This window comes from Lissotriton helveticus, chromosome 10, assembly GCF_964261635.1.
Source record: "Lissotriton helveticus chromosome 10, aLisHel1.1, whole genome shotgun sequence".
Taxonomy (NCBI): domain Eukaryota; kingdom Metazoa; phylum Chordata; class Amphibia; order Caudata; family Salamandridae; genus Lissotriton; species Lissotriton helveticus.
This window is the reverse complement of record NC_136071.1, coordinates 152,627,790-152,652,669: the sequence shown is the minus strand read 5'-3', so window position 1 is coordinate 152,652,669 and position 24,880 is coordinate 152,627,790. Positions and strand designations below refer to the sequence as shown.

General features: G+C 44.3%; 1 protein-coding gene across 8 annotated transcripts in view; it reads right to left on the bottom strand.

The window, feature by feature from the left end:
• LOC144786046 (kinesin-like protein KIF19) overlaps positions 1 to 24,880 on the bottom strand; it is a 1,675,385-nt gene that overhangs the window by 195,452 nt on the left and 1,455,053 nt on the right. For all 8 annotated transcript variants that reach the window (XM_078664980.1, XM_078664979.1, XM_078664981.1 and 5 more), the window contains one exon: positions 20,175 to 20,672. In XM_078664980.1, the coding sequence (XP_078521106.1) occupies positions 20,175 to 20,672 (498 nt within the window). The remainder of the gene's footprint in view (positions 1 to 20,174; positions 20,673 to 24,880) is intronic.

The following is a 24,880-nucleotide window of genomic DNA, read 5'->3' as shown; positions in this document are numbered from 1 at the left end:
TGAAAATCTTACTATTGATGCTTGACTGAGGCCAAGGAGATCAGAGTGCATGTCTGTGTAAGGTGATGTACCTCTGGGGAAATGATGTTACGTTTAAACATAGCCCCTGAGTGCTTAGTTCAGTTCTGTTCTCTGTCACTGTTGTTGATTTAGAGCCCCAAATACAAAGGCTTGTTGTTGCTTGTGAATCCCCAAGTGTATATTTGCCCATACTGATCCATAACGCCCCGGCCTATCCATGTCGTAGGCCGTAAGAGTGGGCGAAACTCAGCTGGCCGAGCGAGACTTGGGGAGGGGGCAGGAGCCAAGAGGAAACAAGGAGGGGTTTTCATCATTTGGGACAAAAAATAGTTCTAAACCAATGAAAAGTTTTATTAAGAAGTCACATAACCTGTTATGCTTACGTTACGCGCTCCGCGCCGCGCCCCGGATTGCTTCCAGGAAGCTGCGCTTCGCGCCTCGCGCACCAGAGCACTTCCGGGTGCGCTAACACGGCGTGTTATATGACGCATTATGCAACAACGCGATACGTCGTTGGGGCTCCACCGGAACTGATCGAATTGGTAGTCTACAGTGTTTCTGGATGTTTCAGACTGAAGCTGGCGTCAGCATGAGAGAACCCCGTGGCTACGTCGTGGCCATTCCGCGAGCTATCATGGCAGTCGCTCCCCACCGGAACTCTGCGGGAGTCGGGGGCCCCGGTGACTCTTGTAGAATCTTCAAGGCTGATGGGACGCTTTTGGGAATGGGGCCCATGCCCCAGCAGTTACGCGTCCGAGTTCCAGGGTTGCCGAGAGCCATCCTTGCAGGCCAGGCCCAAGTCTGTGGTGCCGACCGCCATTTCCTGAGCTCCGTGGCAGCCGCCTGTCGCTGTATCGCAAGAGTGGGTGCAATTCAGCCGGATGGCGGGTGAGACGCTGTAATAGCAAGAGCAGGCGTAATTCAGCTGGCCGAGCGAGGCAATGTGCCGCAGGAGCGGGCGCAACTCAGCTTGTCGAGTGAAGCGCTGGGGTGTAGCTGAGAAACCTCCACCTGGGGAGGTGGGGGAGGCTCGTTCGCGCCGCCTCTCCCTTCCAGTGCACCCCACGCCGTCTCCTGGCGCAGGTATATGTGATGGTTGGACCAGGGCACCGCAGGACGTGTCTTTAGGTCAAACCCTCAACTATGGCACCCAACATCCGGGACTTATGCCATTTGTGCAAGGCAGTGACATCGAAGCATGTCAGGGACCAAGCATATCCAGAGTCCTTCCTACAGTCTCTGCCTTCCTTCTTACCTAGTTTTGGTTTTTTCACTCCCACTCCAGGCTTTTAGTCTGTGGATGGAAAACTATGAACCTACACTCACCTATGAAAATCTTACTATTGATGCTTGACTGAGGCCAAGGAGATCAGAGTGCATGAGTCTCATGCTCGATCGATTGAGCTGGCCGGATCAGGCAACAAGAAGGTGGTGGGGGTGGCGGCATCAGCAAGGCATCCCCCCATACAACTTGTCGGACATCACCTCTGGATGTACTGGGGACGAGCCTTGGCGCATGGTGTCGTCCCCGGGGTATTTGCACAACGGTCCTCCACCCCTAGGCCGCCAGCTATGCTACCTCGACAGGAACAGCATCATGCATTTGGATCGATGTTGCAGCAGGCTGCCATGTAAATAGTTCTTTAATAAAATGTTTTACCCTGTTACTTTGCTGGTGTGTTGTATATATTTATAATATTTGCATAGGGTTTGTCGTTATTTTGGGCGGGGTGGGCGGCGGAGCCGAGCTGTCTTGCAGCCATCATGGCGTCGAGCTCGGTTTCTCTCACTAGTTTCATATTTCTCATGAGGGGTTGTTCCTAATGTTTCTATTTTAGCGAGGTCAAAAAGAGATCCCATCAGTGGCCTACTGATTTTGCTCGATTCCTTTTGTTTTTTCTAACGATTTTTAAGTTAAAGTTTGCTAGCACGATACAGCGGCTAGTCCGCATTTTATATATATGTCCTTTTTATTAGGGGTGTCCTCCGGTGGAGTCGGACGATCTACCTCTAATAAACGGTAAGTGTTCCTCTGAAGGAATGCGTCTTGAAAGTGGCTGACTGTAATGCATGATATTTCACTCAGTGACTTTCAGGCCCATGCTGTTTCAAAACTGTACATGTGCTTGAAGCAGGCGTAGGTATTGACGCAGCATTGTGAATATAGTGCATTGGTGAGCCTTGCTGGAGCAGCATCACACTTGCGATGCAACTCTAGCAATGTATTACTTTTTCAGCACAGATGTGTTACGCATGTATGGTGTTTTTGTACCATGGTGCGCCACATTTCAAATGTGGCACACCATGGGTAACGGAGCACTAGCATACTGTGGTGCACATTAACTGGTGCATATCTGGGTATGAAGTAGTTAACATAAATCTGCCCCATAGGTTACAAATCCGCGTTTAGTAGAGTGTACGGCCTTTGTAGTGTTATGTTTTTTCTGTTATTCTATGTAGGTATGTAATATTGCAAGATTTTTGTCACGAAAAAGAAGCCATGAGTATTGGGTTTGTGAAAGATTGCAAGATTTTTAAAATTAAAAAGCAACAACCATGGCATTGTTTAATATAGTATTGTAAATACTTATCTTTAACAATGATGAGAGAGTAAAAAAAGGTTAACCTGATGTTTTAAAGTTATTCACAGGCTTCTTTAGAGGAAGTGTTCTATATGATTGTAGCGTGGGTGTTTCACTTTTTTATAGGTAATAGAATGCATTCTGTATGCTGTAGCAGGAGGAGTAGTACATACTTGAATATTCTTCAGTGCTTATTTTCATTTCGTAAGTGGTATTGAGACCGACACAGAACTTCAATGGATCGGAGGGGCTGTTCCTGTGCATCTGGAGGACTGCCAAGCCGTTGCAGCAGTGGGAGTGAGGCCTCTCACAGGGGCGTAGCGCAGCTCCTTTTGATGTTCACAATTGCAGATAACAGGGTAGAGATGTCCGTGGAATTTATGGATGGTTAGTCACACTAGAGTGTGCACGGCGCCCCTAGCACCTCATTACGGCACACAGGGGAGCCGCGTTGCACAGTTTGAGAATCAGAGACTTAGGAGATAAACCTTCATAATAGGAAGGCTTCTAAGCGATAAAAATCGCCGGTGCGCGGCGTTAAAAATATCACTGCTATCGGTGGAATTTTCCACGGTGTTAGTGCTTCAACAGCAATGGGAACACATATCTGATAGAAAATCCTGTAACAATCTCAGTATTTCACATTATCGCGTGAAAAGAAAGTCTTCCGAAAGATGTTGAACGTTGTTCTCTATTGAGAGTAGAAAACATAGTGAGGGAAGTGGGTGGAGTGCTCCGTGTAAATTGCAGAATAGAAACTACTAAGAACCAATTGGAAGTGTTGTTTTCAAGTCACATGACTTCACATGCGCGTCTCAGGACGTGTACGCGGTGACAGTATCTGGTCACGTACGTCATTTGGAAGTAGCGGTCTAATTCAGCGAAGTTTCAAAACGTGAAAAGGAGTAAATCCAAACACATCCGGATTTAAAATATCTTCTGAGCTCGATTCAAGCATACAATTGTTAAAGTATAAAACCTTTTATATTTTTTTTAAAAATACCAAGGTGTGTACATTCGGTCACGCACGAAAGTTTAAAAAGACATTCGGCTCCATTTAATGACAATTTTCATAATAATAAAAAAGAAGCCTAGGTTTAGTGTCTTTGACGTAGTATAAGTTCTTTGATGGGTCTATGAAGAAATTTAATAAGTTGCAATTGCAAAGTTTTCACGAAATATATAGGCGGGTGCGCGCACACGGTCGCGCACGAACGAAAGCCAAAACAGCGGAGATAAACCCCCTTTATAATATGCTCCTGGAGCTTTTTTTGGTACAATGAGTTAGTTCTGAAAAGAACTTTTTTTTTTTTTTTTTTTTTTAAAACAAGTGTTATGTTGTTTTTGATTTTTTAAACTTGCAACAACATTTTCATGTGTGACACAGGATCAAAATGAAATGAAGAAATTTATCTTTTCTCGGGGCATTTATGACTCTCAATTTTTAGTTTAGTAAGAATGAGGCTCTGCTCTCCGTACAGAAGAAGTTCTCCACACTCGTTGCATTTCATGTGCACCTTTGCAAGATATGGTCTCAAGTCCATCACAGCACTCGATGGAGATACAGGTCATCCACCAGAAGATGTGCTGGCTACCTCTGATGGTAATAGCAAGGCCAGGGCTCTTGTCGATGCCTGTGCAAATTCCACAGGGTGCACTTGTTTGACATGCCGCACCATGGTATGTATGGAAAAGGAATATTTTTTTGTTGGATTTCCTCTTGATAGAACCGATTTGCTCATCGTGCAGGTAACTTTTGGCGCATTCACTTTCTTTTGTTCTTCAGGATAACTGAAAAATTGCCAAATAAAAGATTCCTTTTTTCTTTTTAAAGGTAGTCGCTCATTTCCTTCAGATTCGGAAGATGAATGCGGAATGGCAGCCATTTCAGCAAAGTTTTCCGAAAGATGTTGAACGTTGTTCTCTTTTGGGAGTACAAAAGATAGTGAGGGAAGTGGGTGGAGTGCTCCGTGTAAATTGCAGAATAGAAACTACTAAGAACCAATTGGAAGTGTTGTTTTCAAGTCACATGACTTCACATGCGCGTCTCAGGACGTGTACGCGGTGACAGTATCTGGTCACGTACGTCATTTGGAAGTAGCGGTCTAATTCAGCGAAGTTTCAAAACGTGAAAAGGAGTAAATCCAAACACATCCGGATTTAATATATCTTCTGAGCTCGATTCAAGCATACAATTGTTAAAGTATAAAACCTTTTATATTTTTTTTAAAAATACCAAGGTGTGTACATTCGGTCACGCACGAAAGTTTAAAAAGACATTCGGCTCCATTTAATGAAAATTTTCATAATAATAAAAAAGAAGCCTAGGTTTAGTGTCTTTGACGTAGTATAAGTTCTTTGATGGGTCTATGAAGAAATTTAATAAGTTGCAATTGCAAAGTTTTCACGAAATATATAGGCGGGTGCGCGCACACGGTCGCGCACGAACGAAAGCCAAAAAAGCGGAGATAAACCCCCTTTATAATATGCTCCTGGAGCTCTTTTTGGTACAATGAGTTAGTTCTGAAAATAACTTTTTTTTTTTTTTTTTTAAAACAAGTGTTATGTTGTTTTTGATTTTTTAAACTTGCAACAACATTTTCATGTGTGACACAGGATCAAAATGAAATGAAGAAATGTATCTTTTCTCGGGGCATTTATGACTCTCAATTTTTAGTTTAGTAAGAATGAGGCTCTGCTCTCCGTACAGAAGAAGTTCTCCACACTCGTTGCATTTCATGTGCACCTTTGCAAGATATGGTCTCAAGTCCATCACAGCACTCGATGGAGATACAGGTCGTCCACCAGAAGATGTGCTGGCCACCTCTGATGGTAATAGCGTGGCCAGGACTCTTGTCGTTGGTTCCCTGTGCAAATTCCACAGGGTGCACTTGTTTGATATGCCGCACCATGGTATGTATGGAAAAGGAATATTTTTTTGTTGGATTTCCTCTTGAGAGAACCGATTTGCATATTGTGCAGGTAACTTTTGGCGCATTCACTTTCTTTTGTTCTTCAGGATAAGTGAAAAATTGCCAAATAAAAGATTCCTTTTTTCTTTTTAAAGGTAGCCGCTCATTTCCTTCAGATTCGGAAGATGAATGCGGAACGGCAGCCATTTCAGCAAAGTTTTCCGAAAGATGTTGAACGTTGTTCTCTTTTGAGAGTACAAAAGATAGTGAGGGAAGTGGGTGGAGTGCTCCGTGTAAATTGCAGAATAGAAACTACTAAGAACCAATTGTAAGTGTTGTTTTCAAGTCACATGACTTCACATGCGCATCTCAGGACGTGTACGCGGTGACAGTATCTGGTCACGTACGTCATTTGGAAGTAGCGGTCTAATTCAGCGAAGTTTCAAAACGTGAAAAGGAGTAAATCCAAACACATCCGGATTTAATATATCTTCTGAGCTCGATTCAAGCATACAATTGTTAAAGTATAAAACCTTTTATATTTTTTTTAAAAATACCAAGGTGTGTACATTTGGTCACGCACGAAAGTTTAAAAAGACATTCGGCTCCATTTAATGAAAATTTTCATAATAATAAAAAAGAAGCCTAGGTTTAGTCTCTTTGACGTACTATAAGTTCTTTGATGGGTCTATGAAGAAATTCAATAAGTTCAAATTGCAAAGTTTTCACGAAATATATAGGCGGGTGCGCGCAGTCGGTCGCGCACGAAACCCTGGAAATGCGCTATCCATTTTATTGAGAACTGTTGCAGAGAGTGCGCACACCGGGTCGCGCACGAAAGTTTAGAAAGGTTATTTTTATTTACAGACAAATTTTAATGCGTTCAAAAAAAGGCAAGGTACAGACTTTCTAATTCTGTATCGCTTTACAAGGAGTCTCTATGCAACTTGAACAGTGAAGAAAACGGCTTGTTTCCGAAAAAAATATTGCCAGAACTTTATTGACAAAAGTATAGGTTGCATACACGAGATATTTCTGAATTAGCATTTTAAAAACCAATGAAATTCACTGAAAAAACCATAGGTTTTACACACGTTATAGTTAGGAAGTAGCATTTACAAAACCTATGAAATTCACTAAAAAAAACATAGGTTTTACACACGTTATAGTTAGGAAGTAGCATTTACAAAACCTATGAAATTCACTGAAAAAACCATAGGTTTGACACCAGTTATAGTTAGCTGGAAATTTTACTGATATAAAACCAATGAAATTCCCACGTTATAGTTAGTTGGACTCACTATAACTTGCGCGTGCAATGCACTGCTGATGACGTCACATATTACATCACTCATGACATGGTCAGTGACATCACTCATGACATCACTGATGACACCATCCAGTGAATGTGTGTCTTTCTGAAAAATAAATATTAGTGAGTAATGTTTAAATTTTTTAATATATGTATTATTGTTTCACTTTGTGTATAAGTGGCTGCATGGGTTGGTGAGTAGCTACAGGTGTATGTATATGGGTTATTAGATGTTTTTCTTAGTATCAGTATGAGTGTTTGTATGGTTTGGTGGGGGTATTACTTAGCACATAGATGCATGAATGACTGACTTTCTCTTTGTATGTGTTTTGAAGATAGCATATGTGCAGGACTGTATGGGTGGATGAGTGTGTATATGTGTGTGTTAGTGAGTGAATGACTGTCTCACTAGTGTCTTTATCAGTAACTACATATGTTTTAATCTAGTATATGTGAATATTGATGTATATAAGTGAGTATATGTGAGAGTGAGGGATTGTAAGAGTTCCTGTTTAAATTAGTATGTGTTTCTATAAGTGATTGTTTAAGAGAGTAAGTATGTGTAAGTTTCCTTAGAAGTAAAGTGGTAGTGTGTGTATAACTGTATATGCAAATAAATGGATGTTCAATGGTTTATTTGCATGTGTGAGTATGTGTGTGAGTAACTTTTGGATGCCTGTCAGTGTGTAACAGGATGTATAAGTGTATCACTACATATGATGAGTGAGTATATGTATGAGTGACTATATAAAACTGTTGGTGAATGAGTGGATGTGTATATAGATGGTGGAATTATTGAATTGGTTGTTGTAAGTGGTATGGGTATCTGCATTTTTTTGAAAATTTTAGTTTCTATTTTTGAATATGTGTTTCAAGGGTTACATTACAGTAAAAGGAGGTCTCTCACTCTGTCACAAGGATGGTGTCATCAGTGATGTCATGAGTGATGTCACTGACCATGTCATGAGTGATGTAATATGTGACGCCATCAGCAGTGCATTGCACGCGCAAGTTATAGTGAGTCCAACTAACTATAACGTGGGAATTTCATTGGTTTTATATCAGTAAAATTTCCAGCTAACTATAACTGCTGTCAAACCTATGGTTTTTTCAGTGAATTTCATAGGTTTCGTAAATGATACTTCCTAACTATAACGTGTGTAAAACCTATGTTTTTTTTAGTGAATTTCATAGGTTTTGTAAATGCTACTTCCTAACTATAACGTGTGTAAAACCTATGGTTTTTTCAGTGAATATATATATATATATATTTTATTTGTATATACTTTTAAAGTTTTAAGATAAATTAGAGATAATAGTTTATTAATTATTTTAAAGTTAATATATATATGTATACATTGTTGTGTGTTTATTTTTATTTAATTTTATTTGTATTATTTTGTAAAAATGTATATTAAATGTAATTTATTTGGTTAAAATTAATATTAATATTTAATATATTATTTGATTGTATATATATTTTAAAATCGATATTTTTTACATCTATATTTTTTACATCTATATTTTTGATTCAATATTTCTGTACTTACCTGGGTAGGTATGGGAGTCGATATTTTTATCTGTATTTTTGTTTTTGATATTTTTTACATCAATGTTTTTTCATCGATATTCTATCACTGAATCAGGCCGCAGACCGTGAAGCGTAGTGATCAATGGCATAACTGCAATCATGTCGGAGCTCAAAACGGGCTTCCATGCAATGGATGCTCGCTTTGACACTGTCTGTGGCCGGAGGAGCACATGGATCAACAGGGGGAGAGGATAGATGGCGCTGAGTAGCGAAAATCAGGGCTAGAGGCTCCCAGCACTACAGCGCAAATGAGACGTGACAAAATTGCATGTATCTTGAAGCAGGTGGCCATAAAAAATGAAGACCTGTAGGCAAGGTCTCGGAAAAATAATATACGTACATCTGGCATTGCTGAGACCACCAATATGGGGAGGCCGGACATTTTTGTGGAGCAACTCCTCACAGACCTGTTTAACCGCTCCATTTTCTCTCCTACCTTTGCAGTTTAGTGTGCGCACCGATCCCTTGTCCCCAGTCCTCCTGAGGGCACCACACCTCATTTTCTCATTGCACGCCTCCTCATCTATGGGGGCAGGGACACTGCTCTCTACCTGGCATGCGAGAAGGGTCCCCTTCGTTATCAGGGTGCCAACATCTCCATTTACCTTGACTTCACCCCCATGGTCCAGGAGGCTGCTGCAAGTTTAGTGGCGCCAAGAACTCCCTCCAGAAGCTGGGCATCTGATACGCGATGCTCTACCCAGCACATTTGCGAGTGGAGCATGATGGAAAAACCAGAATCTTCTACGCCCCTTCGGATGTCTCTGCCTTTTGCAAATCTCTATGAGCCAAGTCTCCTTCTCCTGGATGGTCTGCCTCGGATGTTGCTGGATCCTCTGCTCACGGGCCGCCACTCCGGATCCCGCCGCTCCGGTGTGACTGACTCCGTCCCTCATGCTCAGCATTTAGTCACTGTCTCCACCTCCGGTGCTACTGGTGTTGCCTGCATCGATGCAGGTCTAGCTTTTCTTGGTTACATTGGTATAATTCCAGTTGACTAAACCTTACTAATGCATAATGTTTGAATAGCTTTATTTCGATATATTAGTCATATCATAAAAGCATTGCAATATAAAACAGTTAAAAAAGTACAATACAATTTACAATTCATCCCTCTAGACATTTTATACCGTTTCTCAATTCCTCAATCTTGCACAGAGCTAAAAATATCATAGTGGCAATTCATTTGCCATAAAATTATTAAGATAACTGGATCAAATGCAGAACATATTACTGGAGAAGCAGTTTCCTCACGGATCTTATCCGCCATGTCCAACCCAGAAATTTTGCCAGGCAACAGGCGAACAAGGGACGAGCATCAGATGTTAAGATGCGTAGAGCCTCTAAATGCGATCTACTGCCAAGGCTCCTGCATAATGGTTTCAGCCATCTGCACCGAGGTGATACATAGGCTGGGCATTCAAACATTAAATGGACAATGGACTCCTCCCTATTTTCGCAAAAAGGGCAGAACGGTGTAGTTTGCAGCGGTGGCTTCCAGCTTGCTGTCCTCTGTCCTAAAGGTAGAACTCCCACCCTAAATTTAAGATACAAAGACCTATCCCCCGGGTTAAGGATCAAATCCAAATAAGGTTCTCTAAAAGGGAGCTCCTTAAATAACAAAAACTCAACAACAGATCTGCAAGGTTTAGAATTGCTCATTTGCACATTTGCCACCCAAGACCAATATAATTTCTTTAGCACCTGTTTGGGTGGAGCTGTTCTGTTGGCCCAAGCGTCTTCAAGTCCCAGTTCACAGAGGAGCCGCTTAACTTCCCTGAGCCAGCCAACCTTGTACCAGCCAGAGGATGAAAGGAGTTCGCTTAGGGCTTCCGCATAGCTCGACAGTTCTGGTATATTCCATATTCGAGTCCACAATAAGAGGGGACGTAACCTTGCTTGCTCGCATATTGGACGTGTACCTGCATCTAATAAGAGTGGGAGTGTGGGGGTGCTGTAAGGTAGCCTCAAGAGATCTTTGTGGAATTTATTTTCAAGATGAGACAGAGTATCAACTCTCTGAACACCCCACAGTTCCGCCCCATACAGCGCCGCACTCACCACCCTTGCCCTGTAGATGTCTAGTATCGCCCCAATAGGTTTAAGAGTCGAGGCACGATGTTCTTTTAACAGAGCCCCTGTGACCCTCTTATGAGTCAGAAAGACTTTTTGGTGGTGGGCCTTCCAACTCATGGAATCACAGAGTCGGATGCCTAAATAATCAAATTCCTTTACCCTTTCAAGTGGGACTGAGTCTAGGGTTGGAGGGATGACTGTCTTCCTAGGGGGGTTTAAGACCAGGAATTTGGTTTTGCTTACATTGATGGCAAGGCCCCTAGAGTCACAAAAGCCCTTGAACCTTGAAAGCAACATTTGCAGGCCTGACGGAGTTTTTGAGATCAGGAGGGTATCGTCTGCAAATAGGAGGGTAGGTATTTTCCTGCCAGCCAGGGAGGGTGCATCAGCTGGATGATTGAGAAGGTGCTCCACCACTCCGTTCACATAAAGTGAAAACAGAGTGGGGGCTAGCACACAACCCTGGCGGACACCCCTATCTACAGGAATACGAGATGTTTTTTGGCCCTGATCTCCCCACCTGATCTGTGTAAAGTTGCCTTCATGGAACTTAGTAAGCAAACCCAACAAGTATGGAGGGATGCCCAAGCCCTCTAAGACATTCCACAATTGGTCCCGTGGGACCAGGTCAAAGGCAGTCCGTAAATCGATAAATGTGAGATACAGACTGCCTTTGCCCAATACGACCACTTTCCAATAAAGCATTAAAAGGCGGAATGTCTGTTCAATGGTACCAGTTCCTGATCTAAAACCAGCCTGGAAGTCAGAGAAGACCTGATTACCCTCCACCCAATGTAAGATCCTACCTAAGACTACTTTGCCCGCTACCTTCTGGGTGGAATCTAGCAAGCTAATGGGGCGGTAATTAGCAGGGTCGTCCCGACAGCCTTTCTTAAAAATCGGGACGACCTCCGCGCCCCCTCCATGAGTCCGGAAGACAGCCTCCCGACACGGCCTCATTTAGGAGTGAGGCAATAAGTCTACTCCACACCTCTATATTGATCCGCAACAGATCACCCGGGATGCCATCTGGGCCTGCAGCCTTATTGGCAACAAGGCACCTAATTACCCCATCAACTTCCTTAGCAGCAAAGGGGTAATCATTGGTTGGGTTGGCAACCTGCGTTATATACAAAGAACCCCTATTCGTCTCTAGTGCGCCTGGAGGGATGGAGTAAAGCTTGGAGAAATGGGCAAACCAAGCTTCCCCTGTAATGTTACAAGTCAGTTGTGAATCAACAGGCTTATCCCTACCTCTAAGCAAGTCCCAAAACCCCTTCGTGTCCTTTTTAGAACTCGCATCCATTAGCTCTCTCCAGAAGATTTTTTCGTGTGCTTCCCTTGCCACGGATAAAGCTTTTTTATAGCTTTTCCTAGTAAGTCTAATTCGAGCTGGGTCTTTTTGTTTCACAGCTAGAATAAGTTCCCCTTTGGCTTCACGACATGGAAAGGAGTACCATTTGTCTCTTCCCTTGGGTACGGTTCTGCTTGTGGCCCTTGCCCTGCTCTGTGGGACTATAAACAACTCACTTAGAGCTGAGACTGTTTCTGTGAGGACCGTAAGGACATCGTGATTGATAGTTTCCGGTGTATCTAAACGGAGCTTCACAGCTGTCATTATAGTCATGGCTTGGGCCATCCTTCCCTCGTCTCCAATAACTTTGGCCCATTTTAATTGCCTACCACAGTTCGAGGGAACAAGTTCATGGGATGATTTCCATATAGGTAGAGACGTGCTTGGATTCCTGACTAGCCACGGGGGAGTAAGGGTGAGGGCCAGAGGGTTGTGGTCACTATCAGCAGTCAATAGGACTTCCATGTCTTGGAAATACGACCATAGCTTATAGTTCAAAAATATATAATCTATTCTAGAAGTATGGCCCACCCTATTATAGGTGTGCACTCCCCTGGGATCTGACTTAGATCGACCATTAGTTGCTCTAAGGTCGTATTCCATACAAATTGAGTTGATATCTATGGCACTCTGGGTCCATTTTTTAATCGGGCCAGAGAGATCATTGGAATGCCTCTCCTAGCATCATCTACCCAAGTGTCCAAAATGTCCTCGCTGGCTAGGGGTTCAAAGCAGTAGTTAAAATCTCCTGCTAAGACAACAAGGGAATCGATGTTGCAAGAGCTTAGCGCCTCTTCTACTCCGGATGAGGATAACATAGAATTCCCCCCCCTAGCCCCCCTTAAGTAGAGGTTAAACACTTCTAGCTTCCCACCCCCGTGGCACTGTATTGTGAGTCTCTGGAGATCGGGAGATTGTGTATTAGTGTGCCTTATGGATAGACCTAATGCAATACTGACCCAAATAAGAAGACCACCCGACGGGCGACCTTTGCTGCCCTGGGGTTGGGATGCAGGCACAAAGTAGGTTGTGTACCCTACCCTGTGGCGAGGTTCCAAGCACCATGTTTCTTGTAGAAGGCAAATCCCAAAGGGATCCACAAAGGAAATCCAATCTGGGTTGTCAACATTACGTGCCAGCCCTGCTACATTCCAACTTAAGATCTTCAACTGGGGTATTTCTATATTTCTATGTCTGGGCAATGGGGCAGGAGCAGGGGGAACAAGATTGGTAACAGAGCCTAACCTAGAGCCATGCTCAGGCACTGACGTCGCTACATCAATTCTAGCCTCTTCCTGGGTACGAGTGATAGCCCTGGTGACGGTAGTTCGTTTTCCAGCAGGCAGGGGCATCTGGTGGGATAACATAGGCGTCGATAGCAGTGCAGCTGGCTCATGCACAATTGCATGGGCTCTAAGGGTGTTTAAGGTGTTCGGTGCTTCCTGCACTAACGAGGCATGTGCCTTTAGTTGGGCAAATCGAACGGAACTTATCCTGTCAGATTTCGTTACCAGGGATAAATAATCAGAGTCCCCATGGGATAAAGAGGTCTTTGGAAGCAATGGAGAGTCAAGAGGCTTTGGGAGTCAATCTACTTCTTCAAGACAGCTGTACCTATTCGAGGTTGGAGCCCCGAACCAGCGTCTAGATGGAACTTGCTCTTTAGTAGAATACCCCCTCCCGGACTGGTGGTGTACCATGGACCAATCTCCCCCATTAAGATGTGTAGTGTGTGGTGGGTAAAAGAAAGATAGTGGCAAAGGTGCAATGGATAAATCTTCGCCAATAGTACACCATGAACAGATAAAGTGGGCCGTGTGTGGATCCTCAAACGTCACAACTATACAGTCACCAGGTCTAGACTTCCGCGAAGGACCTACCCAGGGAACTCTTCGCACCATTTTAACCCCACTTGTCCGACCATTTGGAATCGGTCTATGCACATTAAGCCAGTGCATGACTTTGTTCTTCAGAGACCAATGGTTTTCGTAGTGGTCATTCCCCACTTCCGGCACACCCGTCAGTACCACTACGTAATCATTGGCCTCTGGGGGGAGATCGATATAGCCCCCTCGAAAATTGCTCTTGTTATAGGGACCCTGGGTGGGGCGATGGGTAGTGTTACTGGCATTCGGCCTCTGAAAAGCACCCCCATTAGTATGTTTAAAGGCTTGGGATATAGGGAGCTTTAAATTTACCACCCTAGGCGGGGGAACAGAGTTTGTGTGAACAATTCCCTTAGTGCGAGGTTTGGGGACTGGCTGTGATATAACTGGTGCTGGAGGGTGAGGGAGTAACGTCTGTGGGGCTATATTATTCTCTTGAATCATAACTGGTACTGGAAGGGAGAGGATTGGGGTCTGAGGGCCACATTATTTTCCAAGAGACCTTGATTTTCTAGGCTTCGCAACCCAATAGTGGCCAAGGCTATAATGCTTTTGTCCATCTCTAATAGATGATTCTCGATGCGAGCTAGTCTGAGATCCAGGGGAGATAAAAGCTTTTTTAGGGTTTCCCAAACTATTCCTATAAACTCCCCATCCCTCCCTTCCTGGTCCTTTAAATGTAGCCCGTTTTCCTCTACAATTAAGTTATCATTGGTGGGTGTAGAGGCTACACCCTCACTATCTTTTCCCCGTGAAACCTGTGTCGAAGAAACATGCCCTCCTATGCCGCTATTCACATAGATACTGCCAACGTTAAGTTGATGTGCCTCAGCAATTTTAGTCTTCTTACGTGAGTAAGCAGACCTTGAGGGACGTTTCCTTTTGTGTAGTATACCTTTAGTACTGTCACATATAGGAACGTTGGAAATATCTGGGGTATAGGGGCTGTCAGTTGGCTGGTCATCTGGAGTAGCTACAGGTGGAAGCTGACTTGCAGACGTGGATGTGGAACACAGGGGTAAGGGTGAGGCCAGCGAAACCGGAGTGTGATGAACATCTGCCTGCGTAATTACGCAGCGCGGATTGTCCAGACGCTTCGGGGTAATAGCAGATGCTATATGGCCCAGGGATGATTTTTTAGAGTTGGCAAAGTCCAGCGACAATCGTCTAGCAGCGGCCAGATCTAAGGAGACTCGAGTCTGCAATTTGGTAATTTCATTGTCTATAGCAATGTTTGTGCGCGTGATGAAATCATCCATGGGACCATTTTGTTTCAGGCCCCCCTTAACAGCCCTACTGCGGCTAGCCCGTGTACACATATATAAATAGATAGGGCAACCAGCATAAACAAGAAAAAAGGCAGTATGGACTATACTAGTGACCAAGCAAGGGGCTTAAGGGAGGGGCCCAGACCAGACCTCTTGGACCTCGAACGGCCTCAAACGGCCCGCTCTTTGCCCGGTCTTCGCCCCGAGCTGCGTCCCGCGCTGCGGGAGGTGTATGCTCAAATATAGGGTCCGTGGAGGGCGGGGGGCGGGCCAGCAGGGAGAGCGGACCGGAAGCTGGAGGTCGGTCTCGCAGGGACTCCTGGTTGCTGGAGTCCCCGCACGCTCGCAGCCCCGCTGACACCTCTCACCCAGTGCCGCCTTCCTCTTGCTCCTTCACCAGTTCACCCTGCGCCTGACAAGGCGATGCGGCACCCGCGAAGCGGGTGCGGCGAGATGTAGCCGAAGTTGCAGTGAACGCCGCTGAAGTCCTGTCGATGGGTAAAGTGCCTCCGTAAATAAATTACTCGTGTCCCACGGAGAAGGAGATGAGGGACGCTTTTAAATCCACAGAAGGGCGGGGGCCGTCCAGCAGGGAGAGCGGACCGGAAGCTGGAGGTCGGTCTCGCAGGGACTCCTGGTTGCTGGAGTCCCCGCACGCTCGCAGCCCCGCTGACACGTCTCACCCAGTGCCGCCTTCCTCTTGCTCCTTCACCAGTTCACCCTGCGCCTGACAAGGCAATGCGGCACCCGCGAAGCGGGTGCGGCGAGATGTAGCCGAAGTTGCAGTGAACGCCGCTGAAGTCCTATCGATGGGTAAAGTGCCTCCGTAAATAAATTACTCGTGTCCCACAGAGAAGGAGATGAGGGACGCTTTTAAATCCACAGAAGGGTGGGGGGCGGGCCAGCGGGGAGAGCGGACCGGAAGCTGGAGGTCGGTCTCGCAGGGACTCCTGGTTGCTGGAGTCCCCGCACGCTCGCAGCCCCGCTGACACCTCTCACCCAGTGCCGCCTTCCTCTTGCTCCTTCACCAGGTTACCCTGCGCCTGACAAGGCGATGCGGCATCCGCGAAGCGGGTGCGGCGAGATGTAGCCGAAGTTGCAGTGAACGCCGCTGAAGTCCTATCGATGGGTAAAGTGCCTCCGTAAATAAATTACTCGTGTCCCACAGAGAAGGAGATGAGGGACGCTTTTAAATCCACAGAAGGGCGGGGGGCGGGCCAGCAGGGAGAGCGGACCGGAAGCTGGAGGTCGGTCTCGCAGGGACTCCTGGTTGCTGGAGTCCCCGCACGCTCGCAGCCCCGCTGACACCTCTCACCCAGTGCCGCCTTCCTCTTGCTCCTTCACCAGTTCACCCTGCGCCTGACAAGGCGATGCGGCACCCGCGAAGCGGGTGCGGCGAGATGTCCTATCGATGGGTAAAGTGCCTCCGTAAATAAATTACTCGTGTCCCCTAATGCATAATGATGTTACAGAATGGGCCACTGCCTGTAGTGTTGTTTCCTTGCCCCCATGATGTACACCACATCTTTGTTGCCAGGATTGTTTTGTTTTTTGGTTTGCCTTGTTGGGTTTCACTGGATACCTTATGTTACAGTGTGGGTGGGGGAGTGGGGGTTGGGAATTAGGTTTTGTCTTAAACTCTTGTCTAATTACTCATTTACGTTTTACTGCTGCAACAACTCCTCTGGTGTTCCTATCTTCATCTCCTGTGCTCCTTCACATACTTTTCCCTTGTTATTGTTATGCCACTTACCCAAGGTAATAGGTTAGTGTACGTTACTTTCATCATCTGGAACATCCGTGGTATCAACAATTCCAGCAAAGGTAAATAGGTCCTGACATACTTGAACATGCATAGCGTCAAAATCGCCTTTTTGCAGGAGACACATTTGCCTCCTGCTGCCGACTGCACTTATGCCAGGCCTTGGGGCGTGCATCCATATTCCTATTCCCGGGGCACTTGTATTCTTATTCATAAAATGGCCCCTTTCACTTTTTTCCCCAGCTACCTAGACCTTGATGGTCGGCTCGTATTAATCCAGGATGCCCCTGTCAATAAACGGCTGCAGTTGCTGAAAGTTTACGCTCCCAAAGTAGACGACCCTGAATTTTTTCACAATCTCTTATCACACATGGACCTCTTGGATGCAGACTGTGTGACATTGGCAGGGGATCCAAACATGATGATGTGTGCCCAAATTGTCTCTACTAATACATACCATAGTGGTAAACCCTGGGTGGAGAAGCGCTGCAACACATCGTGGATGCCTATGTGGTACAGGGCACCTGCACTCCTGTTACCCCTCTCCACCAGGATTCACTTTTTATTCTGCCCTCATTCCATTTGGAGCAGACTGGTCTATTGGTTATTCTCGGCCAATGTGGGCCCTTGGTTACGGGAAGTCTCGGTCTTATCACGCACACTGTCAAACTACAGCCCGTTCTTCTTTCTCTACAGGTCCCATATGACCTTGGTGCGAAACGTACATGGATACTTTCTAGTGAGTCCCTTCGAGACCCGGTGTTCCGGGGGGAAGTGCTTGTTTCTATCTCGGAATATTTTGAGCTAAATGTAGGGTTGGTGGGTCACAGGCCACACTTTGGGAAGCCTTTATGGCCTTTATCCGTGGAGTGTGTATCTCCAAGCACACAGGAATTTTACCTGCCATACGCACACAGCAGCACACTAATGAATCCACTTTATGCGACATTGACGAAGGGGCCGCTGCAGGCAGGTACACCTGCTTACATCGAAGCTCAGCCTTGTTAACGGAGTTCCATGATCTGGCCGTCAGGGAGGTTGCTTATATGGGGAGGAATGCCAGGGCTCGCCGGTGCAGGGAGGGGGAGCGCCCGCGTTTCACCATTGCCCGCCTTCTGAGAGATTTCACTGTGCCACTTCTACAAGACTTTTAAAGTGGGAACGTCCACCATGCATATATTATACCTGATGCAGGTATAATGTAGCACAGGGCTTTACAAAGTGACGCATCTGCTTTGATGCATCACTTTGTAAATAGGGCGCAATATGGCGCATTTTTTACGCCGCCGGTGTGTCACAAAAAGTGACGCACCAGTGGAGCAAAATTGCCACAAGGCCTCATAAATAAGGCCCTATGTTTGGTACAGCGTCACACTGAACATACCAAATTGGAGCCGATCCTTGTTCACAAGCAGGGTCTGCTCTTCGGCAAGGTTTGTTCTTGTGCCGATAAATTATTTTGTGTAATGTTTGTGCAGAGTATTATCTCCTTACCTTTTGTGCAGTTTGCTACTCAGCACTGCGTGATATTATACAGTCTGCTCTTCTATTTGTGCAAGGTTCTCCTTTTATTCTAGTACATGACGTTGTCATGCTTCCCCATAAACCCCTCTCCCCAAGGAAGCCTGATCCCTCATTTCATTTTTGTATTGTCTGAAGGCATGTGCAATACAGAAAATCCAAAATCTTGGGAGCTTTTTTTTTCATAGAACGAATTGGGTGGACCTCTAGAAGTACTTGAAGTGGGGAGTTTTGTAATGTACCCTAAAGTAAAAGATCTACTCATGCTGTGCAATTATTATACCCTACACTTGCATGGCCCAGTGCTTGATTCTTCTACGGGGTACATGGCATCAGTCATATTGAGTGGCAATCATTTTGGACAACGTTTAGTGCTAAAGTACTAGGGATTGATGGTTTCCGTCTGTTTGTCAGTGCTATTCTGGTACTTTGTAGATAAACTAAATCTGCATAATCTGCAATTAACTTTCTTTGTTGAAGGTTTTCCTAAAATGTGCAGTCTTTAGCTCTTCCTTGAATATGTGGTTACTTATGTGGATTGGAGTGTTGCTTGTATCGTATGTAAACCCCAATGGTTTTCAATGGTGTTCCATCATGTTTTGGCTGACACACCTTAGGTCAGTCGGGGCAGATTTGCTATGTCAGGCGTAAGGAAGGCCATCCACCACTCTAGTTGGTAGTTGGGCCCATTTGCAAGAGAAGGACTTGACAAGGAGAGGATGCGGCCTAATGGATTGAGTGGTCAAGCTCGAAGCTGAGGAAGCTCAACATCCTGTGATTCTTGGCAAATCACTTAATTTCTGGGTGCCTAACCTAAATGAATGTATCTGTCTGTAACGCAACTGGTGCTCATGTAATGCCTCTGATACCTTCGGGTCGAGTTTGCGCTAAATAAAGCTTAAAAAAGAAAAGTGCTTTTTATTTTGTAGAGGATCACTAAATATGTGAATAAATTAAATCCACAATGATCACGCTTTGTAAACTTATAAGGTGGAATATCATTAGCTCACATTATAATTTTTAGTGTTTTTTTTTCTATCGGTCAATCGATTCTACGGCCAGTGGGAGCAGAACAGATGCAAGGGCATGACCAACAGCAGAGCATTCGTTTGTAAATAATACGGTTTCAAATATTGTCCATGCATGACATAGAGAGTCATATGTTTAGCTTTGTTTCAAACCCAGTTCATAAAATACTTATTATTCACCGGAAGATCACTGTAATCAGAAATTACTTATTTATTCCATACAACTACATCCAAACTTCCTTCTACCCTCACCTACGCACCCATCTATCCACCAACAGTTATCTGTCCATCCTTCATTCAAATCATGCTAACCATCTATTTTTCAAGCCAGTCACACACTCACTCATCCACTCATACGTATGCAAACATTGCCTATTTGCAAGTGTCCATCATTCATCCTTACTGAAACATCCATTCACCCACACTCTAGCATTTATCTGTCAACTCAAAATCAAAGATTCATCCACATATAGTTGGATCAATCAGCAAATGTAACCACATCCATTCTTCTAGACACCCTCCGCCGTCTACACGCAGAGCCTTCAACCATCTATTTATCCTTGTATACAACCACAAAAATCATCAATATACCCATATTATCAACAACCACTTGTGTATTTGTGTTGTCTGACTGTATGCCGTCTGTATGTGTTTTCATTTGCACCTGGATGTGGTCTAAGTGCATATGCACCCGTGTATGTATGTCTTCTGTTTGTACACCCAAATATATCACACAACAACATAGCCCTATCGCAAGAAAAAAGCCTGACAAACCAGACGTATTGGCTTTGCTAATGCTTGTTAATTTGCCGTGTGCCCCCAACAACGTTCATCAAAGGAAAAATGTCAGACAGTCCTTACCTTTGGGGAGACTGTTTCATACGACTGGGATCTTTTCTTACTGGATTTCTTCCTCGCATGCATGTGTCTCAGTCTTTGCATTCTCAAATCGTCCATTATTTTAAGCAGCGGGTGATCGGTTATGTTACCGTCATCCTTTTCCGGCTCTTTGTGCAGGCTCTCTATGCTACTAGCTCCTTCCATTCGATGGTGTGGGCTGTAGGTATTTTTCAGGTACCTTGTCTCTTCCATGTCATCGAACAAATTAGTGGATAAGCGAGTGCTTGCCTTTTCCCGATCCAGTGCTTGGGAGGACCCAGGGACATGGACTTGCGACCGTCTTCTGGCTGCAATGAGAGATATGTGTTTGGTGCCGACTGTTATTTCCTCCAATGCTTCTGGGTTAAGTGTAGACCCAGGGTTCTCAGCTACTGACTGTCGACTGTCCGAACCCAGAGAGGTGGGAGAGCGCAAGATGGAAATTATGTCTTTTAAGGAAAGTGCCGTCACGGTCTGCCTCTATGGGAAAATAAGAGACATTACTTTTCAGGTATACTCAACTTTCTCCAGTCACTTTACTTAACGAAGAACAGCTAATAACCAATAAATATATCTGACCAAGGGAATGTAAAAAGAGAAAATAATTAAACTGTGGAAGGGATGAGTAACGTCAAGAGTGAGGTACAATTTTACGATTCGTTGTGGAAATAACAATTACATCTCCATAATGATGGCGCGCAGAGCAGGCTCCCCTAGCAACTATAGGTTAGTGACAACAATTCTCAGACGTGGGTTTGTGTAATTGATACAATTCAATCTCTGTTGAACACTATGGGGCATATTCTCAAGCCCCTGTCACTTTTTTTTTACGTTTCCGTGGCAAGAGGGTCAGCGCATTATTCTCAAGGCAGCGTTAACCTTCCTAACGAGGCTTTAAGCCACTTTAAGTGGCTTAAAGCTGCCTTGAGAATAAGGCCCCTTTCACGCTAAATTTAGCGTGAAAGGTGTATGCAGCGGGTGTTGCAGAGGGCGTTCAACTGCAACACCCATTGTGATCGACGCTGCCACCTATCATCAAGGACGGCGATAATAGGTGGCAGCGCCGAACTTAAGATCAGAAAAATCCTGGTCTTCAGTTGGCGAAACGAGGAAAAAAGCTTTATTTCTCCTCGTTTTTGCTTTTTTCGATGTGTGCTGCCTTGTGCAATAAAAAGCAAAATGCCATGGTTTGTGGATGTACAGGAAGGTGTCTCTTCCTGCTTCCTGTACATGAAAAACCTTTAAAAAAATGCCATTTTGTAACTTTGAAGTGTGCTGCACGATGCAGCACATATGAAATTTACAAAATGGTATTTTAGGATTGTTTATGTGCAGAAAGGGGCATCTTCCTGTACATAAACAACCCTCCCCTGCACACAGACATCATTGCACTTTGGTGCAAGGATGTCTGCATTGGCGCTAAGTCGTGAAACTTAGCGCCATCACAGGAGGTAACGCCAGGCTGCTCCACATTCTTGAAAATAGGGTGCAGCCTCGCGTTTCCGAAGTGGCGGTGAGAGGCGTTAAGCCAAGAAGACTAACGCCTCTCACCGCCACTTCCTTGAGAATTCCCCCTATGATTTTTATCAAGCCAAGGCTGAATCACCAAAAAGATCAAAGTGGAATCCCAGTTTTGGACTTCTGCTTGGAAATCCCTGTATTCAAACAGAACTAACAGGCAAGTAAAAGGCGGTTACACTATATTTTCCAAGAGCTGACACTTGCAGTTACCAGCATATTTGCAGGACTACATCAACCCAGGATAATGATCCCTGAAACCAAAAATAAGAACACAAAATGCACCAAAATTGTTGGCTCACCCAACAATACCTGCAAAATCTTATCGCGCTAAAAGGATGTATACTAGACAAAACCATCAATATACAAACACAATGATTTACAATGATAAAAAGCAGTCACAGATATATGGCTCATAACGGAGCTTCTAAAAACTTAATAACATGCACCCGAGGGCAAACACCTAAAAATATCTTAATAGTGAAGGCATTAATAGCAACATTTAACCCTCTCTTACAACTCACAGGAACATCAGCACACCATGGTTGCCTGCAAGGTTTGCAGCGAATGAGAGCAGCTCAAGCTTGTGCACATGCAGATATGATTGTCATATTTGGAACAAGTTACTTACCTGTACACTGTAATTCTCCAGTATTGATATCATTCATAGATTCACATGTGTGAATCTTTACCGTCACTGAGATGGGAGTCCCACGGTAATTATAACAAGTAGTATAAAGGAAATAATTGAACAAAGCTTAAACAAGTGACTCTGATAACCAATTCACATCATTCTTATAAGAAACAAATGAGACAATCTGTAAGCAATTTCTGAAGCATTCTTACACTCAAGGGCCACCATATCACAGGTTTCTGAGCACAAGTAAAGGTACTATAGATGAGGTATTACATGTGGTGAGCTCCTACTGGGGAGGAAGGAGGGTTGCATGTAAATCTATGAAAGATGTCAATACTGTAGAACTACAGTGTTCAGGTACGTAACAGGTTCTTTCTCCAGTTTTGAATCTTTCATAGATTGACATGCTTAAATCCGAATAACAAGCAGTTATCAACTCGAGAGGGTACTTTATAAGCAGAGGTGGCAAGCGGATATTGAAGGTAAAAGATCAAATATGACAAGGGATCAACTCATTAAAATAGATGGCTAAGGACTGCTTGACCCACTGCTCTGTCATTGTTCACTTTTGCATCCAGGCAGTATGCTGTGTAAAGGTATCCCTATTACTCCGTGTAGCAGCTCTGAAGATGTCTTGTAAGGATACACCAGCAAACAATGCAGTAGAAGTAGATATCCATTATAGTAGAGTATGCACTGACCTTTCCATCCAGAGGACCCCCAGCAGAAATCCCTCGTGCTATACGGTGTCACAACAGTGCACACCTTTTTCTTGGAGGTCCGTAGAATATTGGAAGTTGATCAATATTTCTGAATATGTTAGTCTGTTCATATAACATTTGAGGTGCTTGACATCAAGAGTAAGAAGTGCTCTTTCTGTTGCATTAGTAGGATTTCGGAAAAAAGACTATTGGCTCATTTAAATGAAAGTCTGATGTGACTTTTGGATAATGCAAAGGTTGGTTCTCAATATCACTCAGTCATCCCTGAATTGCATGCATGGTTTCTTTATAGTAAAAGGTTGGATTTAACTAATTTCTCCTGGCAAACATTGGGGCCAATAATAAAGCCATTTTCAAAAATAGGTGCTTGAGAACTGCTTTATCAATTGGTTTGAATGGGCCCTTCATCAGCTGAAAGAGAACCGTTTTAAACTCCTTTACCAGACTACTATACCAAAGCGACAATTGTCCTGATGATCCTCTAAAGCATGAAATTGCTGCTTGACGGACCATGACAGAATAATGAGACAAGCCTCACTGGACCATGTGTAACAAATGGATGTATGACGTTACAACGCATACTTTTACAACGCCTACCTTTACATCGCAAGTTTTACAACGCATACCTTTACAACGCATAGTGCTTTTAGGCGCTGGATAGTGAATAGTTTAATTTACTATTCCAACTCCAGTCCCCGTGGATAGTAGGGAAGGTGTTGGATAGTACATTAAACCTATTCCCTATCCTAGAGCGCCCCGCAGCGCTATGCGTTGTAATAGTTTGCGTTGTAAAAGTTGCGTCGTAAAGGCACTGCGTGGTAAAAGTTGCGTTGTAAAGGATGTTTACCGTAACAAATATGGTACGGTTTGTTTAGATGGAGATGAGAAGGGATGTATGTCATTTTAAGAGCACTATATGCAGAAACAAGTTCATTTACCTTTCTAGGTTGTGCTAGTCATTTCGACTCTGGCTTTTGCTAGGATCTTTCTCCAATCATCTGAAATATTTAAGAGATGGAAATCTTTGTATTCAGGAGCCAGGCACATACATTGAGACACTGGTGTTGGATGAACAATCTGGCCTTTGTTCATTGTTAAAAGTTCCGACACTGGCCTAAATGGAACATGCTGCTGTCCATAGAAGTAGCTCTGTGTACCAATATTGTCTTGGCCATACTGGCGCTACAAGGATAAAACAACATGGTTCTCTCTTCATTTTGTTCAGAAATCTGGGATGTAGTTGTAGAGGGGAAAAGCTTAGGCAAATATTCCTGACCAGGCTACCTGAAAGGCATTCCCCCCATGAACCTGCCTGTTGGCATCTGCTGGCACAGATGCGTCATTTGCGATAAAGATTTGTTGCATATAAGTGTAGGAGTGGACTTCCCCGTTTTTGAAACTGCTGACTTTGATTAAGTTTCTTCTTGTAGCACAACCTTTATGTTCTGATGAGAATGTCTGCCCTTTGATTGTCCATTCCAGGAACACGTTCCAGCCTTAAAGTAATCTAGTGTTGACGAATCCATTTCCATATGGTTTGGGCTTCCATTGTCAACAGGCATGACTTCATCCATCCTCGCTTGTTCAGGTAGTATATCATAGCCGTGTTGTCTGTACGAACTAGCCCAATGAGTGTTTTATTCTTGAAAGAAAGGATTGAAATCATAGGGCAACTGTCTTACCCCAGGAGATTGAATTTTAGGTCCTGTAAATGCCCTCCCCATCCCTCTAGGGATGCGTCTGTGGTCAACAAAAATTAGCAGTGCGTCAGGAATGGCCAATCAAATCATGTACCCAATGGACAAGAAAAA